The 20,909-nt window shown below is 36.9% G+C and overlaps 5 protein-coding genes across 10 annotated transcripts; 2 read left to right on the forward strand and 3 right to left on the reverse strand.

The window, feature by feature from the left end:
* Nucleotides 1-15: 15 nt before the first annotated feature.
* On the reverse strand, nt 16-1,268 carry LOC136411652 (transmembrane protein 203-like). Of its 2 annotated transcripts, XM_066394308.1 has the most exons (3): nt 958-1,268; nt 737-902; nt 433-685 (listed from the first exon to the last, which is right to left on the reverse strand). In XM_066394308.1, the coding sequence occupies exons 1-3, from the start codon at nt 1,111-1,113 to the stop codon at nt 576-578; spliced, it is 432 nt and encodes a 143-aa protein (XP_066250405.1). In that variant the 5' UTR covers nt 1,114-1,268; the 3' UTR covers nt 433-575. The 2 variants fall into 2 exon arrangements, with proteins under 2 accessions (XP_066250413.1, XP_066250405.1); XM_066394316.1 differs by lacking the exon at nt 737-902 and having other exon boundaries at nt 16-685; nt 958-1,090.
* A 350-nt stretch (nt 1,269-1,618) lies between these two features.
* On the forward strand, nt 1,619-3,855 carry Srp68 (signal recognition particle 68). The gene is made up of 6 exons (XM_066394230.1): nt 1,619-1,778; nt 1,838-2,018; nt 2,071-2,362; nt 2,451-2,601; nt 2,657-2,794; nt 2,848-3,855. The coding sequence occupies exons 1-6, from the start codon at nt 1,673-1,675 to the stop codon at nt 3,687-3,689; spliced, it is 1,710 nt and encodes a 569-aa protein (XP_066250327.1). The 5' UTR covers nt 1,619-1,672; the 3' UTR covers nt 3,690-3,855.
* A 2,223-nt stretch (nt 3,856-6,078) lies between these two features.
* Nucleotides 6,079-18,514, reverse strand: LOC136413502 (uncharacterized). The gene is made up of 14 exons (XM_066397094.1): nt 18,334-18,514; nt 17,744-17,937; nt 17,202-17,688; nt 17,092-17,141; nt 16,926-17,035; nt 16,540-16,870; nt 14,378-14,479; nt 12,709-12,941; nt 12,440-12,504; nt 10,828-11,021; nt 10,277-10,772; nt 10,165-10,217; nt 9,995-10,104; nt 6,079-6,588 (listed from the first exon to the last, which is right to left on the reverse strand). Exons 1-14 carry the CDS (start codon nt 18,369-18,371, stop codon nt 6,250-6,252), a joined length of 2,802 nt encoding a protein of 933 aa, XP_066253191.1. The 5' UTR covers nt 18,372-18,514; the 3' UTR covers nt 6,079-6,249.
* On the forward strand, nt 8,686-19,423 carry LOC136411619 (uncharacterized). 5 transcript variants are annotated; one of them, XM_066394296.1, is made up of 5 exons: nt 8,686-8,761; nt 14,743-14,839; nt 15,577-15,720; nt 18,697-19,037; nt 19,090-19,423. In XM_066394296.1, the coding sequence occupies exons 4-5, from the start codon at nt 18,729-18,731 to the stop codon at nt 19,375-19,377; spliced, it is 597 nt and encodes a 198-aa protein (XP_066250393.1). In that variant the 5' UTR covers nt 8,686-8,761; nt 14,743-14,839; nt 15,577-15,720; nt 18,697-18,728; the 3' UTR covers nt 19,378-19,423. The 5 variants fall into 5 exon arrangements, with proteins under 5 accessions (XP_066250393.1, XP_066250368.1, XP_066250384.1 ...); XM_066394287.1 differs by lacking the exon at nt 8,686-8,761 and adding an exon at nt 12,236-12,281; XM_066394271.1 differs by lacking the exon at nt 15,577-15,720.
* eEF1beta (elongation factor 1-beta) lies at nt 19,370-20,608 on the reverse strand. Its single transcript, XM_066394253.1, has 2 exons — nt 20,448-20,608; nt 19,370-20,003 (listed from the first exon to the last, which is right to left on the reverse strand). Exons 1-2 carry the CDS (start codon nt 20,525-20,527, stop codon nt 19,427-19,429), a joined length of 657 nt encoding a protein of 218 aa, XP_066250350.1. The 5' UTR covers nt 20,528-20,608; the 3' UTR covers nt 19,370-19,426.
* Nucleotides 20,609-20,909: the final 301 nt, after the last annotated feature.

The raw sequence follows: 20,909 nt of genomic DNA on the forward strand, positions 1-20,909 counted from the left end.
TTCGATAACTCGGCAAGCCGAGGTCTATCGAAAAACGATTATATTACATTTTGATCTTGCCCCACTCATACAGTATTAATTACAATATTACTAACCATACCGTACTAACAGTCCCCTATATTTTAATTATGCTGACAGGCCCCACAGGCCCTAACAGCAATGAGTTGCAATAGAATATACACAGGAGCAAACACCTCCGAATAGTCTAAACTGATTTGTCCCAAGAGTTTTTTGCACAATAGAAACTTAAACACAAACAGCAGGGTCTGAAACATCACAGACCAAATCAGTTTTAATGTGCACAGCTTCAATGTGGTCTCCATCAGCATTCTTATAAACAATATAACACAGAAATAGGCATTCAGAGCATCTCCTATGAAGAGAGGGGCAAAGATCAGCCACCAGTTGTTGCTTGACACTTCCACATCTGGGTCAAATTTGTTCACTAAAGTAATGGTAAAGGCCAGGACTGAAATGAGGGTAATCCACATTTCAAATATTGTCAAGCCCAGCCATTTCACCATCTCTTCTAGAGAGAAAAACATTCTCAATGAATATCCTTGGATTAAAGTTTACTAAGAAGTCAGATCCAATGGATTGGTTGGAAACACTCTTATTCTTAATGCTGAATTAAATCTCCTTTGCATCTCATAATCTGCGTCATCCACTGCAGGCTCTAAATCATCTAAAAAAACACATTGTTATGAAGGAAAATAGGGAGGTTTTGCAATTATACCTATCAGAGTTGTTGAAAAGGTCTTAGTGTCATGCTGGTAACTGACATGTCTCTCGCACAGCTGAAGAGCTAACAAAATGCCTCGTTGAATTGCAGCCCCAAGACAATAAATAATAATTTCATTTTCATTGTCATTAATCAGTTTTGAGCAGCGTTTTAGGAGCACCTGTGATTCAGGCAGACAATGTAAATCTCAAGAAAGAATGTATAGTTCAACTTACCTTTAAGCTCGTCTTGGTACTGACATAAATCACATTATCTCCTGTTTCGGGTTTTGGAGGCTGCCTTTTTCGAAAGACATGGTTAGGATTGGGGCGTTGGTTTCGTTTCTTCACTTTATTAGAGGTTACGTTTGGAGGTCTGTTGGAATCTGCCATTACATTGCTCTTCAAGTAAAAGATAGTTGGTCTCAATACTTGTTTACGGGTAAAGAAGTAGTAGGAAAGAAGAGTTAATAAAGGAGTGAAGAAGCAAAATTTAGATTAATTTAAAGGAATAAAGCGGAAAACGTTGGGTAACCTTAAAGAACGTGAATGAATCGAGAAATGTCTTTATTGAAATTAAAAATTAGAAAATCTGAAAATACTGTAATAAAAATGTAAACACAACCTTGATATATGCGCCTGATCCAGGAATTGATCCATCTCGCTCTATCTTGATTAGTAGGATGGGAAAAAATGACACAAAAGCTTTTTGCTTGGGGCCAAAGAGATAGTTTTTATCCTTATTTAAAGTTATAAATTAAACAAAGAAACAGCATTCCAATTTCTGGTAGTAGACTCCTACCAATGACCTAAGATACAGGTCCCTCACTGTGACACTATAAAGTCTACACGTTTCTCTAACGTCAAGATCGTCATTCACTCCATAATTTCCATCTCGTTTCTCCCTTTCCAATTCACAGAGAGACAAATTTTTTAAAATCTAATTTTCGAAATGGTTGTGGCCCTATCAGAAAAACCCACTGAGCAGTTACCTCCGGGTGAAAAAAGTGACGCTCCAGCAAAACCACGAGAGGCTTCCCAGGCGTTCTGCCTTGAAAGTAAGCCCTATGCTTCACCATCTGTTGGCCCCAGTTCTGCTATATTCCTCATTTTTTAGTACTAAAAATCATCAAAGACTCCCAGCAACAGCATGGATTAAGACATGGAGACTATCAGAGATACCGGGGTTACTGCTCTAGGCGCATCAGCAGGCTGCGCAAGGTACTGAAGATCCCCCAAGGGGATCGAAGACATTTCAAGAAGTGGGATGTCACAGAAGCCCACATTAATTCCTCCAGGTTTGTGTCAGCAAGAGCATAAACCTGATTCTAGTTCAAGTTAATATTAAAGGGCTGATGAAAGGTACCTGCACATTCCTCTAATCTTAACAGAAAGATGTTGGGCATATGCAATGCAATTGAAACAAGAATCAAACACTGAGCCAAGGAAAAAGTTCCATTTAGTGCAAAAGTTGCGGAAGGCATGCATTTATGCTTTGAAACTGGATGAATTATGCAAATCTGAAAGATGTGATGCTCGCACTCAATTGGAGGCTCAAGCATATGTGGCTTGGATTCATGGGTCTTTACAATTTGAACTTGAACTATGGGTGCAGGCTGCAGAGAATTTAAAGAAAGCACAGGTAAGAAGTATATAGATTTTTGAGTAGTCACATTTTTGGAAGGAATTGTATGTTTTGGAAGAATTGAGATGAAATGTTCATTATTTAGGTAATTTATGAAAAACTTGCTGTAACCCTCCCAGATGAGGAGCAGCTACCTTATAAACAAAGAGTAGAAGAAATAGCTCCTAGTTTGCGTTACTGTGCCTATAATATAGGTGATGAGAAAGCTGTTAATTTACTCGAATTACGAAGTCAAGGTACATTTGAAAATATTTCTTTTTCTTTTTTATTATAACAAAATTTTGCATTTAGGAGTTCTGGAAACTTTTGACGCTCTGGTCTCTCAATCTAAGGAAAAAACTGCTGCAGTTCTACATGAAGTGACATGGTTTAAATTAAAGATCCCCATTAGAATTGAACGCGTTCGCCTTTTTCTGATCAGCATTGAAGGTGTGTTTCTCAAGTATTCGTGTATAGTGCGAAGTTAGAAATCATTGTTTTAGGTTTGGATGAGTCATTAAAAAACGCAGAAGATAATCAAGCCAAAATAAAAATCCTTGAAAACCTTTTCATCGATCTGCGTGATGTTATATCTCTAACTAGAGAGAGCGCACGCACAGAGAAGCAAGACCAACTGCTCTTGGCGTATTTATTGTCAATTAGAATCGAGCGCACCTCACAAAGAAATCTGTTGTTATTGCAGCAGACCAAGAAACCCCAAGATTGTGTCCGGTTATTGGACATTAACATTCAGCAAACATCAGAACTGTCTCAAAACGAGTCAATCAAAGATATCAATGCTGCGCAAGCCTACTTTGAAACTCAAAGAGTGGCGTACAAAGTATTGCGCAGCTACTACTTGGCCAAGACACATGCCGCGGCCAAAAGATGGCGCGAGGCCGCTGTGTTGTTCGACACCTCCGCCAAAACTGTGACCAACTTGCAGTTTGACAAGTATCTAACTGAGCTGAAACAATTGCTGACAATTGTCAAAGAAAGCGCTGAAACCGAGGTTGTGAATGCGAAGGCTAACTTTGTGTTGGATAGTCAAGAAGACCAGCCAATTCCGGTGCCTCAGAAAGTGTTCAAGTCGAAAAAGCCTTTGATAGAGAGGTTAGATGAGTTTAGAGAGGAGCCACAACTGTTATCGAAGAACCCAAATCTGGTGCCTATGCCTCCGAACATGGAACCGGTACCGGCAAAACCGTTGTTCTTTGATTTGGCCAATAATTTGGTAGCATTCCCCGACTTGACCGAGAAATTAGAAGGGCAAGCCAAGACCAAACAGGGTGCCGGCATCTCTGGATTCGTTAAGGGGCTGTGGGGATGGGGATCGAAAAAGTAGGCTTGTCCCGGTTTAAGGGTGGGGGGTCTTAAAGTTAATTGTCATACGTTTTTATATGTAATATTAATAAACTGAACGTATTCTGAATCAGAATGTAACAATCCTGTCTCAAGAAACCTTTCTAGAAGGAAAATTGAGGTCAAGAACAATAAAGGATACAAAACTATATATTCATTTAAAATCCTTCGCATTAAGTTATTTGAAATTACAAAAAATACGTTAAATAAGTAAAAATCACAACGTTTTTTGATATATTGTAACATAAATAACATATCAAGCAGAAATATAGGCAATATCAACTGTCAACAGGAATAATAGCCCCGATGATATTCGTATTGCTTCCAATTAGACCCTTGAAGCATCTGCTGGGAATCAATATAATCTGTTAAATTTGTAAAGCCGCCTTTTCGGGAAGAACTGGGAACTAATCCAGTCGAGGATAATCGACTGGATTCATTCGACTGCGAACTGGATTTTTCCGAGCTAAGAGTGTGGCAGGTTCTATTACGTTTCCGTCGCGAACGTCTGGTCATCTCCAAACTTGAACTGGAACTGTCGTACCTCCTTTTGTGATTGTTGCTGAGGCTTCCGCTCCTTCTAATTGAACAGCAAATGAAGGATAATCAGAGTAGAACTCATTTTTTTACATATAAGAAGAAACATGCAAGAGTCGAATTAAAAGTGATTTTAATTGGAACTAATGTGAGAAAAAATTATGCGTTTTACTTGGCGAATGCACAAATTCCTGCTTTTCGCCTTACGAAAACAAATAACTATTTTCATATTCTTGCCTTTGCCTTCTCCGTTGCCTATGTGGTGAGTTTGACTGCCATACCGTATTGAATTCTTCTTCACGTAACCTGCATTTGCATTGACACTTTGGTATTACAAATGAATACTTTAACAAAACTGTAACTAAAAAGTGCAAAAATACCTATGTGAGATAGATCTTTGAAGTGTAACACTCCTGTAGACTGTTTTGGATCGGAAGCAGAAACGCTTCTGTCTTCTCTGGGACACCTCTGAATAAACTTGATCTACTTGAATATGTCTGCCAAATAAAGGTCTAGTGGTACCACCTTAAAATAGTGATAATTTTTTTAACTAATAACTGTATAAGATATGCAAAAGCTTCATTAAATAAATTGTATTTGTTTGAGATAAATTAAGCTGTTGCCGCTGCATCTTCTTTCTTGTTTCTTCATTCTGCTCAGGCACTGATCAACTTGTCAAAGCTTCTATAGCATTAACCATTTAAATTTCTATGTATAGTATTTTTATGTCTTATGTAGCCTTAGCGCTCTCCGAAAACCTATATAAGTCAGTAATTTTAAAATAATCATATAGGAAAATAAGAGCATCTAAAGTTAATGCTGACATTTAAATTATTACATACCTCTTGTACAGTGAACATAGCTGGAAATCTCTGCAGGGTCCTCTATGTCAACCTTCAGAGCGATGTCATTATCAATGGATACTTTCAGCTTTTCAAATGGAATTGTTGCAGGATATCTCTCGATTACTCTGTGAAAACCATTAACCTGAACTAATCTTAGCACTCAGTGTTTCAGTATGATTTGTTTCATTTAATATTGCTGTATCACTAGTAAAAAGTGGATAGCATTAATGTATAACACAAACATGGGTCCATGGATGGAGCCCTGCAGCACTCTGGTAAGTATATAATTTTTTTCTTCAAGTTTTTATTTATGGAAGTCACTTATCGGGGATAGTTGTAGAGATCATTTATAAGCTCTCTTTCACCAAATTGTAATACTTAATGAGCATTGAATTTGGCGTTCAAAATAAATGAGGAATAAAAAGGAGCTCTGACTTACCCAGCTCCTTGAAGCCTTCTCCTGAAGAATGACTGACTCATTTTCTTTGTTAATTATGTTCTGCTAATTTCTGCAATAAAATTAAAATCCAAGCTTAGTTACGTTTAATTGTATAAATTATCATTTTAAGTATAAATAAAATAGGATAGAGTCAGTGGTAGTGTAACCATTCTTCTAACTATAACCTAAAAACCAACGAAATGAAGGGAAACGACATAACAGCGAATAACAGACGAAAAGAGAAAGTGTTCTTCAATTTCACTTAATATTCCCTATCCTTGTTTCGCACACGTTCCGTGCCCATAAAAGACGTTCATGCCTCGATTTCAATTCTAACCGTTGAAACAGTCACGGTTCCCGCATGCGTCAACTAAACCTGAATTATGGATCAATACAACAAATACGAACATTAGCACAAAAATCGTCGCGCTGCGAAGGCGGCCGCATTTTTTATGTTGAGCCTTTAGTGAAGGCATAATTTACAAGAATCTTGTAGAAAATCTACTAAAATCATCATATTGGCACGACAAAGTTACCACGTAAGATTTATAATTGTGCTGTTGGTTTTTCTCGAAAAAGTGACCTGAAAGAGTCTTTGTGTTGTTTTCAACAATTGATGAATTTCCCATTAAAAAAGCAAATATTGTAATATCTTAATTAAATATATCGCTCTACTAGCAACCATTTTCTTTACAATTTACAGCACATACAGACGAGAAACACTATAAGTTAAGCATTCTTTCCTCGCCAACGTTCGCTTCGCCCTCATTATGCTTCTCTGTTGAGGTAACTCTCTCAGTCGACCCAATACTCGCGCTCGTATCTTCAATGACAACTCCCTCACTTTGCTCCTCACTTGTACCAGTAACTGGTTTGATTTCAATAGGCTTATTCCCCTGGTTGTACATCGAGAATCGCGGCCGCAATATACGAGGCATCATAGGCCCCATAGGCATTCGAGGCATCATCATTCCTGGCGGGTACATCCTGGGATAATAGAAATGGGGTTCCATCATTGGGAATCGAGTTCTATAGGGATTTATTGGCATGGGCTTGTACCCCTGAAAAAAAAAAGTAAAAAATTGCCTTGAATTTGAAATTATGCTGTATTCTTACGTCATAGTAACCAAAGTCCATTGTCGGCATAAGCGCTAGGGGTGAAGAACTGTGATAATCTCTGTGTTTCTTGTATGGTGATTGGGAAGATCTTGTAGATCTAGATCTCTCTATTAAGAAAAAACCGTGTTTAGCCTAAATGGCACGAGTATTCCTGCAATTTTCTAACCTGAAGAGTCGACAGTGCTTCGATTCGACTTGTATCTATCCCATGACCCGTTTGGCAATGCCACAACTTAATTAGAACTAAATAAACAAATATAAGATAAGAAATCTTACCTAGGGCTTAAACTGCGCTGCTTCCTATTCCTTCGTTCCTTAATAGACAAAATGAGATCCGGATGTCCAGGCCGATATTCCCCAGGTTGCAGAGGGGAAATTAACCGCCTCCTGCTCCGTCCTGCAGATTCGAAGCGAGAACTTGATTTTCTGCTGTGCCGAGAACTGCCACGCGATTTATGTTTATCATGACTGTGCCTGCGCTCCCGACTCCTAGACCTATATTTCCTAGATGTACTCCTAGATCTACTTCTTCTTCGACTCCTTTCCTTGCTTTCATTTTTCCTCTCTCTGTTCCTGTTTCTACTATGGTCTGTGCTTCTTCTACTAGACCTTCTTTCAGGTCTGTTACTTCGTGATCTTGATCGATTTCTTTTCCATTTCGGATGTTTTTTCTTTCTTTCAGTATGTAACACTTTTCGATCCACAGTAAATTCTTGATTTACCTTAATGCCACGTCCAAAGATTGGTACTTGTGGGAGATAGCCTGTTGGAGATTTATAGGAGTAAGTAAGAGTCAAACTGATGAGATAGAAACATACTTTTACGCTGGTGGACGTAGGCGCAAATTTTTGAAGGGTCATCAATAGTTCTGTCCAGAAGATGTTCTGTTCTGTTCAGGGGAAATGGCGAGGACCCTGGCGTAAACCGAGTTACAGACAATTTGTACTTCTTCAAAACAGATTTGTCTATCTTGGAGAGTATACTACATTTTGAGAAATCATCATCTAGTGAACTGAAAATAGCAAAATGGGAATTATTTACTACAAGTATAAATAAATTAAAGAACGGGGTACAAAATTAAAATTAATATTTTACCATTGGCAGAGTCATCCGTCATGAGCTCATCACTAGGCTCGTGATTCTCTTTATGTAAACTTGGATTTGCATGCTTAGACACAAATGGTGTGCTTGGACAATGTGCTCTTATGAAACTTGAATCTTAATATAGTATTATGTCACTTTTACAATGTAAGATATTATGCTACATTGAATATTAAAAATTATTTTTAAGAAATGGTAATGTTAAAGGAAAAAATAATACAAAGTTGACTGTGTCTGGAAACATGTAACTCTCTAAAGATCTGACTTTTATCATGTTGAAGGTGATTTTGTTTGATTGATTGGGCAATTGCCAACAGACAAAAAGTTGGTGCAGTTTCCAAGGGAAGTTTCACAGTATTTTATAGTTTAAAATTTTGGAGAGCAGAATGGGGTACATTCACTACCTTATAGAGAAATTAGTTGTACACAACTCTTAAAATACTTTGTTTTATTTTACTCTGAGATCTAGCAGAATGAGATGACAATTCAGGAATTATTTGGAGATTTTTTCAGTAAATCTACTGGCAATGCTGGATTAGCCAAACACACTGGTTTTTTATATTTAACATAGTTGCACCTCAAAAATATGTCTGATTGTAATAGACCAGAAACATATAACAAGGGGCACAACGCTCAGGCCCTCAATAAATTCCTAGGGAAACGCTCAGGATGGAAAGCGCTCTCGCTCACAAATTTACTACATAAAGTTCTTACTTTTTTCGATTAGATTCTGAATGGTAATCTTGATTCATTTTTCTGTAGCACAAGAAATATATAATTCTAAGTTAATTACACCGAAACTTCTTTTAAAATAGCAACAAAACTTGCGATTTTCCTTGAAAATTTAAAGAGAAAAAAACATAAATGTGCCTTTTTGAAGGGTCGATCCTGTCACTGTCACTGTCATTTCACCAAAACTATTGACATTTTAAACACAGGGTACAAACAAAAGCAAGTTGGTCCTGTGCCGTGTGTAGCTGGAAGCTCAACCTTTGATTAAAATTTTAAACCTTTGTAAGTTTTAAATTTTAAGTATTTAAGTAAAAATCGTCAAATTTTAACTAATTCTTAAGCCTTACTGACTGAAATCAGGTAGCCTCTGTTTTATCTGTTTTCAAATTTATCCACTCATTTCATAAAAAAATGGATAAACCAATAAAGCAAATTCATAAAAAAAACTCTAGCTACAAACCTTAAACGAGTCGTACCCCAAACAATAAAATCGATTCCCTTCAACTCTTCCACTATAAGCAATACTGGATCTCCTTGGTCGATGAGTCCCACATTTCACAAAACCCTGCAAGTTTAGCCTGAACTACAAATTAGACTTGACGAACTGGAGATCTGCAATACTACTAACCTAACTAATCTACTAACTTGTAAAGCCCATGTGAAATAAAATTAAGAGCTTTTCAAACATGGACGTAACAAGCAAGTTTGCCTTTGAAGAAAAGACACATAATATTAATTGTATGCCCTCAAAATTTATATATCTATTATAAACTTTTCATTTTGCACATCAAGAAAATTAATTATCTCTCACAAGAAAGCAAAGAAATTCAACGATTGCAAAACCCAAAATTATGTGGAGAGCAATTGATTTGTGTCAAAGAGGTAGCCCTGTGAAAGCATTTTTGTTTTCTCAATAGTTGATAAGATTTCCATTAAAAATGTGTAAATTTGATCACCCTGCACATGCATTTTCTTAATAAAGTTTGGAAATTTACAAAAAAAAACAAAAATGAGAAAATCAAGTATATTATAATACCTGATTTTGTCATTTTCTATTTAATACATCTTTCTGTTAGCAGCAACCTTCCTTACAATTTACAGCACATACGGATAAGAAACAGCATAAGTCAATCATTCTTTTTTTCATTATCATTCACTTCATTTTCACTATGCTTGTCTGTTGAGGAAACTCTTTCAATTGGAGCAGCATTGCCATTCGCCTCTTCAATGACAACTCGCTCACTTTGCTCTTCATTTGGAACAGGAACTGGTTTGACCTCAACAGGCTTATTCCTCTGGTTGTAAACTGGCAATCGTGGCCTTGGCATGCGTTGCATCATCGGTCCCATAGGCATTCGAGGCATCATCATCCCTGGCGGGTACATTCTGGGATAATAAAAATGAGGTTCCATCATCGGGAATCGAGCTCTATAAGGATGCATTGGTATGGGGTTGTAGCCCTGGAAATAAACGTGATAATATTGGCTGGAATTTGAAATTAGGCTGCATTCTAACGTCATAGTAGCCAAAGTCCATTGTCGGCATAAGTACTGCGGATGAAGACCTGGAATGTTCCCTGTGTCTCTTGTGTGGTGATCGGGAAGATCTTTTTGACCTAGACCTCTCTATTAAAAAAATATATACGTTTTACGTTACGTACACAAATATTCCTATGATTTTCTAACCTGAAGAGCATCTTTCTCTGCTTCGAGTTGATTTGTATGGGTCCGTTGACCCCCTTGACAATTATACAATTTAATCAGTACTAAGTTAACAAAAATAGGGAAGGAAATCTACCTCGGACTTTGACTATGCGTTCTCGACCTCCTATGCCTCCGTTCTTCAACAGACAAAGCAAGATCCGGATGTCCAGGACGGTATTCTCCAGGTTTCAAAGGTGATATTGATCGCCTTCTGCTTGGTCCTGCAGATCTAGAGCGAGATCTTGATTTCCTGCTGTGCCGGGAACTGCCTGGCGATTTGTGCTTATCACGACTGCGCCTTCGTTCCCGACTTCTAGATCTATAGTTCCTGGATGTACTCCTAGATCTACTTCTTCTTCGACTCCTTTCTTTACTTTCGCTCCTCCTTTCTCTATTTCTGCTTTTGCTGCGGTCTCCACTTCTTCTACGAGATCTTCTTTCAGACCTACGGCTTTGTGATCTTGATCTATTCCTTTGCCGTTGTGATTGTGATGTTTTCTTTCTTCTAGAACGTACCACTGTCCGATCCCCAGTAAACTCTTGATTTACCTTAATATTTGGTCCAAAAATTGGTACCTGTGGGGGGTAGCCTGTTGGAAAGTTATGGGAGTAAATAAGAGTTAAATTGATAGGACAGAAACGCACTTTTACGAAGGTGGACATAAGCACAAATTTTTGAAGGATCATCAATTGTTCTGTCTAGAAGGTGTTCTGTTCTGTTCAAAGGAAATGGCGCTGATCCCGACGCAATCCGGGTTACAGATAATTTGTATCTCTTCAATACAGATATGTCTATTTTGGAGAGTATACTACGTTTCGAGAAGTCATCATCTGGTGAACTGAAAATAGCAAAATGGGAATTATTACATGCTAACAGAATATGGGCTAATATTTATATATTTCTTGCCAATTTCCTAAAAAACTCATTTCTTATTTTTACCTTATTGACGTTACAATATATCACCTGAGAACAGAGGTGGTAGCATTCCCAAATGACTCCTATTTTCTTGTTTATTATATTTTTTTTAGTATTTAACTCCAAATGGATTTTATGATAAAAGATAGCTCTAAATTTGTGGATTGAAAAGCTCTTATAGCTAGTAAATGAGAAATATGTGCACTTAATGCAGGAATAATGCTTAAAAGGAAGTATTCACAAAATTGCACAAGAAAGGGTTTTATTAAAGATTTAAAAATCAAATTTCAGTGTTAATTTATTGAAATACTGGAAGATCTAGTGGTATCATAAAGGCCCTATTAAGTAGGAAATAGAGGATTTCCATAATATTGTATATTGCTTTGTGCTGGAACTGGAGACAGCCCATATTAACGGTGTTATATCGTAAAGGCAGATGTATGATACAGGCTCTGTATCTGGAGCTGGCTACTCAAGAAACAATTACTTTTCCAATAACTCAATTACACAAAGTGTAATGAGACATTATATTAATTAATTTGAGCTAGAGCTGCATATAACTCTCCAGTATAGCAACAATAAACATAATCGTGTTAAGAAAGTTGATCTGACCTGTAAGTGATATATTATAAAATTATAAATACTACCTATGGCATTATGTAAATCATGTTTAAAGGCTTAAGGGACCAAATCTATTGGCAACACTATTAGCCAAACTCACAGATTCCTTATATTTAACATAATTAGTTCTGAGAGATACATCTGATTTAAATAGACTAGAAACGTAATGAAAGAAACACATAATAAGGGCCACAATAGTCAGGCCTTCAGTGAATTCACTAGAAAACATTCAGGATAGACTAAGCCCTCACTCACAAATTTACTACATAAAATTCTCACCTTTCTCGATTGGATTCTGAATGGTAATCCTGACTCATTTTTCTGTAGCACAAGAAATATTTAATTCTAAGTTATTGCACCAAAACTTAAGTTAAAATAGCAATAAAATTCAATTTGGTTGTTAAAAGTTTACTAAAGAAAAAAAACATACTTCATGTCACATGGGAGTCCATTGTCATTTAAATGACATTTTTGACAATACTTTGAAAACAAAAACAAGATTTTTAGTTCAGGCCACCTAGATAAAGGAAACGTCGAATTCTAACCTCAGTTGCAGACGTTTGTAAGTTATAAATTTTAATTAATTTTTAAGCGTAATTGACCGAAATCTAATATCCCCTATTCTTTAAATTTATTTCTAAACTTATCCACTGATTTTATACAAAAATGGACAACCCAAAAGAGCAAATCGATAATCATAACCAATATACTGTAAACAACCTATGCTCTAAACAATAGTCAAACTGGACGTATTTTGAGTCCCAATTCAGCTTGGACAAACGTTTCTAGGGCAAAAATGGAGTTCAAAGAAAGTAAGGGACCAAACACTATATCTTGTTCTTTAAAACATTTTTTATTAACACATTTAAAATCACGAAAAATTATGTTTAATTAGTTAAAATAAAATTTTCCTTTTATATACATATTACAATATCACCAGCCACACCAAACAAACTGTTAGCAAGAATGATAACCCCTGTCACACTCACTTTCCTCCCAAGGGCAATCATATTGATATGCCCCATCATAATAACCATATTCATATTCATAATGCTCGTGAAGCATCTGTTCATCATGATTAATTGATAATCGCTGACTAGATTGATCTGAACTGCTGGTGCTATTACGTCTCCGCCGCGAGCCTCCCATTTCTTCCACACTTGAACTAGAGCTCCTGGATCTTCTATAATTTCTTTCATGGCTGGTGAAGCTTCTGCTTCTTCTAATAATAGCATAAGCACGATAATTAGACAACTTTTTTTTTCCCTCTGATTGACATAAAAAGTGAATTTTTAAAGACATCAAAGAGCTCATAAAATAGGACCTTTAATGTCCAGCCTAAAAACGAACCCTTTTGATGATTAGAAATTAAAGTCTTTTGTTTACTATGAATTTGATAGATCAGCAGCAGTAAAATTTTCCAATTGCTTAGGCAACAAAAGTAAAAAACTTTTGAAATACATGTTGGAAACATACAAAAACTGAATTTAAAAATGACTAATCGATGCCAATCGGAGAAAAAATGTTTTACTCGGCCGAAAGCACAAATTTGCTGCTTTTTGCCCTGTGAAACAAGTAACTATTTTCAAATTCTTGCCTTTGTCTTCTGCGATGCCTGCGTGTCGATCTTGATTTTCGTGTTCTTCTGCATTCGCCTTCATCAACCCTGAATTTGCATTAACACTTGAGTATTTCTGAGGAATATTTTAACGAAATTGAAACTAAAAAATGCTAAAGTACCTATTTGAGGAAGTTCCTCGAGCTTCAACCCTCCCATCGATGCTTTCGGATGATGCTCGATAATTCACCCATCTTGTCTCTAAATCAAATTGGTGTACTTGAATATTTATGTGAAATACAGATCTAGTGCTACCACTAAAAATAGTGATAAAACTGTTAGACATGCAAAATGTTTCATCAAATAAACCATATTTTATTGCGATAAATTGAGTGCTGTGGCATCTTCTTTCTTGATTCTTCCTTCTGCTTGGCTTCTAATCAACTTGTTAAACAAAAATCTTCAAATATCTATGTAAAGCATGCAACAAAATCGTTTCAAGAATTTTTTTGTAGTATTAACCCTCTTCAAACACTTAGATGATCAACTCATTTCAAAAATTTTCAAGTGGAAAGACAACAATGGGGCATGAAGTTCACGCTGAAATATAAATCATTATGTATAAACAATTATTACATACGTCTTGAACAATGAGCGGAGCTGGGACCCTGCTCAGGGGCCACTGGGTCAACCCTCCGAGCTATGTCGTTATCGATGGGTTGTCGTTCTAGCTCTCTCACTGGAGATCTTGCGGGGCATTTCTGGCATGCTCTGTGGAAAACATTAATCATGTTTGATACGTTTAAAACTAGTTGTTCATGTTGCCGCAAAAAAACAAATAAAACCCACCACGTGTAAAGCTCTCATAAAACAAAGAAAAATCATATATAGAATTCCTAAGGAACATGGGAGATTTTCTATGGACGAAACCTCTAGATCTCCCAAAAAAGGGGCATTAACAATTAAATTGCATTAAAAATTAAGGATGTCACAGGTTACATTGTATGTATTCATCTGATAGTGGTCACGCAACTAAATGAAACGCAGCATCCTTACCGGGGAATCATTAGAAAAGTAGCATAAAATCAAAGAACGTGCACCTATTTTCTCTAATAAAAACCCATATGCGGCCTCTTGTTCAATACTCATGGATCGCGCTTGCTTATCCAACACGAGGTCCACCACATCAAAAGAACTTAAACCTGACAAATAAGGTTTAAAGCAATCGCCAGCGCAGGTAGTAAAGCTTCAAGCAAGGTTAAATTACGGACAATGACCAAACACCAATCTCTTACCTTAAATGACCCTTTCAAAATGTCTAGGTGCCTCATGTTAAAAATCGCTGAGGAACAGCGATACATTCGGAGAATTTACAGGGCGTTTTACATGTCTTACACGCACATTATCTATACGCTTTAGTTCTGTTAATTTTCCATTTAACAGCAATTTTTCTCTTGTATTCTAGGGCTGGCATCCATGCCCTCGAAAAAGGGTGAATGGTATTGTACGCACATACTAACCTGAACTAATCTGGCCTAATCTAAACTGTGTAAAATAAACATGTAAGTATAAATATACCACATTGAAGGAACACTTAGTAATGCAGGCATTAGGACCCTGGGATTGACAAAGAGATAGTAGCATCAATCTCAGAGCCCTAAACCACGCATGACACGCACCTCCTCTGGATGGCGAACACGCTTGAATCCCTAAACCCCTGGGAGTTTTTAAGGGAAGATAAGTTCTTGCTTCATTTGCGTACCATGGACCTGGTATAAGATTTTCACATGAACTTCAGGTCCACATATACCTCAAGGAACCTGACCTGTTCCAAGTGGACACCATTAGTCTGTCCTAAAGCGAAACGATTTTTATGGGTTTGGTGGGATTTTTCACTTGTCTCTAGAATCTCAGCCTTCAGCGTTAACAAAATGGAGCCACAGACAGAGGCCTGTGGCTCTCCAGATAATATATAATGTTTTTCTGAATCTTTGCTCATGGAAGTTACTTATCAGGGATAGTTGCAAACATGTGACTGGATCAGTTATGTGCTTTTTTATACAGAATTATAATATTTTAATTTATTAATCAAAATATTATCAGACACTCCTGAACAAATGCTTTTGCGAGACTTTCATGTACTTAATTGGACTGTTAGGTACCTATTCTTAAGCGTTTACTATTGAAATTCAGCACAAACTTTTCGTTAATTAGCATTGAATCTAGCGCTCAAGATACAGGGAACTCTGACTTACCCAGATCGTTCTAGTCTTCTTTTAAAAAATTCACTCATTTTCAGTTTTGCTGTTTTCTTCTGAATCTCTGGCACTATAACTGAGTCTCGAACCCCGGAAGCTTCTTTGATGAAATGATCGGAAGTAAGGAGACCACTGGTATTTATATACCTAGAGAGTATATCTGTCTTCCACATTGCACATAACAGGTAAGGACAGAAAATGATCTTTCATTTGCGATAGATGCTCTATCCTTGTTTTGTGTATGCCGCGTGACAGATGATTACGTTTCGATTTGGATTCAAACGCTTCGAAATATCCTTATTCACATTTCCGTTCGAAACATTAAAAGAAGTTCCGTTCGGAACATTAAAAGGAACCGGAACGAGCGTCATTTTAATTTCGAACGATTGTGAAAGCTTAATTTACAGGAGTCTGTAAGAAAATCTATACCTGCGCACTCCGTACAAGACAGAAAGTCAAATTAGTGTTTTCTATGTTATTTTCCCAAATAAGCTAAAGAAAGTTAAAAAATAACGATGGAATTTTCTAAATTGATTGAGGAATTCGAATTGAATAATCGAGCAACCACAAAAAACTTTGATTAATAATCGGACATGAGCACAGAAAACGAGTTTACGTCCCCAAAAAGGTATTTTCCTATTCGCTAAAAGCTTTGCTGCAATATCTCGCAAACGACAGTAGCTAAAAACTATATAATATGGAGGTTATTACTCTATAGATATCTGGATAACGAAGATTTAAAACACGAAATCTCAGGTAAACTTTTCTCTTTATTTTTATATCAAGTTATCTCAAAGAAGTATCTTGGGAGCACTTTGTTTCCCCGATAGGTAATGAGTTTCCTATTCGAAACGTGCAAATTTGACCACCCTCTACATAATTTTCTTTTATTAAGTAAGAAAATAAATTTATAAAAAAAAAATGACATAATCAAATGTATCACTGTACTAGCAATAATCTTCCTTACAATTTACAGTATGTACAGCTCAAAGTATAAGTCAATCAATCATTCTTTTTCTCACTAACGTTTGCTTCGTCTTCATTATTCTTTTCTGTTGAGGTAACTCTCTCAGTTGGCCCAGTACTCGTGCTCGTCTCTTCAATGACCACTCCCTCCCTTTGCTCCTCACTTGTACCAGTAACCGGTTTGACCTCAACAGGCTTATTCCCCTGGTTGTAAACCGACAATCGCGGCCGTAGCATGCGATGCATCATAGGCCCCATGGGCATTCGAGGCATCATCATCCCTGGCGTGTACATCCTGGGATAATAGAAATGGGGATCCATCATCGGGAATTGAGCTCTGTAAGGATGCATTGGCATGGGGTTGTAGCCCTGGAAATAAACGGAATAACATTGCCTGGAATTTAAAATTAGGCTATATTCTAACATCATAGTAACCAAAGTCCATGGTCGGCATGAGCATTGCGGATGCAGGCCTGGAATGTTCTCTGTCTCTTTTGTGTGGTGATCGAGAAGATCTTGTTGATCTAGACCTCTCTTTAAAAAAAAAATGTTTAGTCTAAATAGTACAAGTATTTCTGCAATTTTCTAACCTGAAGAGGTGAAGGTGCTTTGACTCGACCTGTATCTATCCGATGACCCGCTTGACAATTATATAATTTAATTAGTACTAAATAAACAAAAATAAGAAGAGAAATCTTACCTAGGACTTGAACTTCGCGGCCTTCTGTTCCTTCGTTCCTCAACAGACAAAGCAAGATCCGGATGTCCAGGTCGGTATTCCCCAGGTTGCAGAGGTGAAATTGACCGCCTCCTACTTCGTCCTGCAGATCTGGAACGTGACCTCGATTTCCTACTGTGTCGGGAACTACCTCGCGCTTTATGTTTATCACGACTGTGTCGCCGTTCCCGACTTTTAGACCTATACTTTCTGGATGTACTTCGAGATCTACTTCTCCTTCGACTCCTTTCTTTGCTTTCACTCCTTCTCTCTCTGTTTCTGCTTCTACTGTGATCTGTGCTTCTTTTACTAGATCTCCTTTCAGGTCTGCGACTTCGTGACCTTGATCGATTTCTTTCTCGTTTCTGTTGTTTTTTCTTTGTTCCAGAATGTAATACTTTTCGATCCCCAGTGAATTCTTGATTTACCTTAATGCCAGGTCCGAAAATTGGTACCTGTGGGGGATAACCTGTTGGAGAGTTATAGGAGTAAGTAAGGGTCAAACTAATGAGATAGAAACATACTTTTACGCTGGTGGACATAGGCGCAAATTTTTGAAGGGTCATCAATAGTTCTGTCCAGAAGATGTTCTGTTCTGTTGAGGGGGAATGGTGCTGACCTCGGGGTAAACCCCATTACAGATAATTTATACCTCTTCAATACAGATTTGTCTATCTTGGAGAGTATACTACGTTTTGAGAAATCATCATCTGGTGAACTGAAAATAGCAAAATGGGAATTATTTACTATATGTTGACAAACCATACAAAATGTCTATCAAGTAGAGTTGTAACAAACTTCAGGACGTTAAGAAAGGTGATCTTACTCACAGTTTGAATGTTACACCATCATTAGCACAACCTGTGGGTTTATATAAATCATGTTTAAAGGCTTAAGGGACCAAATCTATTGGCAACACTATTAGCCAAACTCACAGGTTCCTTATATTTAACATAATTAACCCTGAGAGATACATCTGATTTTGATACACCAGAAACGTGATTACAGAAACATATAACAAGGGCTACAATGGTCAGTCCCTCAATGAAAACATTAGGAAACACTCAGGATAAACTGAGCTCTCGCTCACAAATTTACCGCACAAAATTCTCACCTTTCTCGATTGGATTCTGAATGGTAATCCTGACTCATTTTTCTGCAGCACAAAAAATGTTTAATTCTAAGTTATTTTGCCAAAACTTGAGTTAAAGTAGCGATAAAATTCAATTTAGTCCTTGAAAGTTTACAAAAGAAAGAAATCATACACCATGCTTTTTTAAAGTCCATTGTCATTCAAATGTCATTATTGACAAGTCCATGAGAAATAAGTTTCTAATGCAGTGCTGTGTAAATAATGTAAACTTTGTTTCTAACCTAAATTGTGAACCATTACAAATTTTAATTAAGTTATAAACATTCAATTGTGACTAATTTTTAAATGTTACCCATTGAAATTAAACATTTATTTCTTTTCTAGTTTCCAAGCTTATCGGCATCTTTTACATAACAATGAACAAACCGAAATGCTCATCCGTAAAGAAAACTTTAGTAAGAAACCCTAAACAACCTGTAGCCCAAACAATAAAATCATTTCCCTTCAAATCTTCGATTGCAACCGATGTGGAATCTTCTTGCATGACCAGTTCCAAACCACAGCAGGCTCCAAAAACTCAACCTGAGCCAAAAATCAGATTTGACTTACCTGAAATTCACAGTGCCCTCAAATTATCCAGAAAAGCAGATGAACTGGTGAAGCCTCGTAAAACCAAAAGCCTCTCGGATGTCGATAAAGCTAGCAAACTTGCGTTTGAGGAAAAGGTGAATATTGATAATTGTTTTTAATATTTGTGTCTGTATTATAAACTCTTAGATATCTCGAAAAGTAAATATCCCTTATGACCAGCCAGTGTTTAAAGACTTAATTCCACTGGAAAATAGTGAAGTCAAAATTCAAAAGCATGTTGTAACTAAAAGCCCAGTTTACCAGAAATGCCAAGAGCCTGTATTAGCAGACTTTTTAGAACCCAGAGAGCAAAAGAATTACTATCGTAAGCCCCAAAAATTTACACAATATTTAGTAGATAAGAAATCTAGCTTTGCTGATGGTTTGAAATTATATAATGTTTTATATATTAATGAAGTCGGACATGTAATTTGAAGAAAAATATATTTCATTGTTAAGAAATCATTTGAGAGTTACAAAACATTTAAATTTTATTAAAAGCAGCAACATCAACTGATTGGACAAAGTCTTCAAATTCCTGGATCTTCTCTGTTAATTCATCAATGGACACCTTTTCATCCTCCACCACACACATTATCTGTAGCTTGTTAATCCCATAACCCACAGGCACAAGTTTTGATGCCCCCCACAACAGACCCTCCATGGTAATGTTCCTCACACAGGTCTCCATCTCTTTCATGTTAGTTTCGTCATCCCAGGGTTTCACTTCCAATATGACACTGGACTTGGCAATTAGTTCAGGCTTTTTGGCTTTCTTTTCTGAGTAGGCTTGAAGCCTTGCTGCACGGATCTTTGCAGCTTCTGCATCTTCTTCAGTGTCTGAGTCAAACAGGTCCAAATCATCACCATCATCATCATGCTCAGCTGCAGGAGTTATAGTGGGTTTTCCAGCTGCCAATGGAGAAGCCCCAATGCTTTTTAGTTCTTCAGCGGTGAAGGATTTGATGTGGTTGTACCATCGAAGAGCATGTGGCTGGTTTGCATTTGGTGCCTTGGCAAGCTGGTTTGCAGTGTCAATATCAGATTTTGAAATTTGGTAGCTGAAATTTGTGAAAAATCAAAACAATTATTAAACAAGAATACAATTGAATCAAATACTCGTTTTTAATCTTTTTTACTGTTGAACAAATCAACTTCTTCAAAGGGAACAACAAAATACTAATTAAACAGGAGTGAAAACAGGTATTCTCCTCGCAGCACTATATGTAGAAGTTATGATTATGGTGGTTGATAACAAGTCCTCCTTAATCTTAATATGATGAATTCTGCCAAATAAGAAACTTTCTATCTAACATAAAATGCAGTCTTCAATATATTTAATCAGGGCTTTCAATTTGTCCCATTCGATTGAAATATTCAAGACGGGCTGTAATTCAGTCATGATAAGCATACCAATAAATTAGATAACACATTTTTGAGAAGCACGACGAATTTCTAACCTCACTTCTACTTTTCAGGCAGTTTTGCAGGTTTTAGGAGCTTACCCGTTGATATAGCTTTTATCCTCGAGGAACTTGTTGAGTTCGCCAACTCCCTTGTCGGTTTTCAGATTTCCAAAGGCCATATTCTTTAATTTTTTAAATTAAAAAGGGGCAAATCCAGACACAGCTCCTCAATTTGTTGGGGAAGGGGGCAGGAAACGTGTGCACATGACGTCAATTTGTCAGTTGTCGTTATGACCCCTTAACGATTCTTTGCGTCATTAAGAGTCCTCACTACAAACGTCGCAGTTTGTATCATAAAGAGAACTGCAAGTGTACATTATGAAAAAATACAGAAGTGATCATTTTCGTCGTGTTTTTGAGTATATCTTTACACTCAAACACCACAGATACGTTTATCCAACATTCGTCTACAGACAAAGCAATCTTACAAACTGCAAATGGTCGAGATTTCCGCGTACGCGCAAAAAATTGTAAGAAAATATGCAGAAGAAACAACTTTAT

This window comes from Euwallacea similis, chromosome 1 (genome assembly GCF_039881205.1).
Source record: "Euwallacea similis isolate ESF13 chromosome 1, ESF131.1, whole genome shotgun sequence".
In the NCBI taxonomy this organism is placed as follows: Eukaryota; Metazoa; Arthropoda; class Insecta; order Coleoptera; family Curculionidae; genus Euwallacea; species Euwallacea similis.

Excerpts from the sequence above, each read along its gene's own strand:
- LOC136411652 (XM_066394308.1), bottom strand. The coding sequence starts at position 1,113 with ATGGCAGATTCCAACAGACCTCCAAACGTAACCTCTAATAAAGTGAAG. Across the intron at positions 903-957 it reads GTACCAAGACGAGCTTAAAG|GTGCTCCTAAAACGCTGCTC; the intron begins GTAAGTTGAACT and ends CCTGAATCACAG. Across the intron at positions 686-736 it reads CTTTTCAACAACTCTGATAG|ATGATTTAGAGCCTGCAGTG; the intron begins GTATAATTGCAA and ends GTGTTTTTTTAG.
- Srp68 (XM_066394230.1), top strand. The coding sequence starts at position 1,673 with ATGGTTGTGGCCCTATCAGAAAAACCCACTGAGCAGTTACCTCCGGGT. Across the intron at positions 2,019-2,070 it reads GCCCACATTAATTCCTCCAG|GGCTGATGAAAGGTACCTGC; the intron begins GTTTGTGTCAGC and ends TTAATATTAAAG. Across the intron at positions 2,363-2,450 it reads AGAATTTAAAGAAAGCACAG|GTAATTTATGAAAAACTTGC; the intron begins GTAAGAAGTATA and ends TTCATTATTTAG.
- LOC136413502 (XM_066397094.1), bottom strand. The coding sequence starts at position 18,371 with ATGAGTCAGGATTACCATTCAGAATCCAATCGAGAAAG. Across the intron at positions 17,689-17,743 it reads CTATGTCCACCAGCGTAAAA|GTTATCCCCCACAGGTACCA; the intron begins GTATGTTTCTAT and ends ACTCTCCAACAG. Across the intron at positions 12,505-12,708 it reads TGATTGCCCTTGGGAGGAAA|AAACGTTTGTCCAAGCTGAA; the intron begins GTGAGTGTGACA and ends TTTTTGCCCTAG.
- LOC136411619 (XM_066394296.1), top strand. The coding sequence starts at position 18,729 with ATGAACAAACCGAAATGCTCATCCGTAAAGAAAACTTTAGTAAGAAAC. Across the intron at positions 19,038-19,089 it reads AACTTGCGTTTGAGGAAAAG|ATATCTCGAAAAGTAAATAT; the intron begins GTGAATATTGAT and ends ATAAACTCTTAG.
- eEF1beta (XM_066394253.1), bottom strand. The coding sequence starts at position 20,527 with ATGGCCTTTGGAAATCTGAAAACCGACAAGGGAGTTGGCGAACTCAAC. Across the intron at positions 20,004-20,447 it reads GATAAAAGCTATATCAACGG|CTACCAAATTTCAAAATCTG; the intron begins GTAAGCTCCTAA and ends CACAAATTTCAG.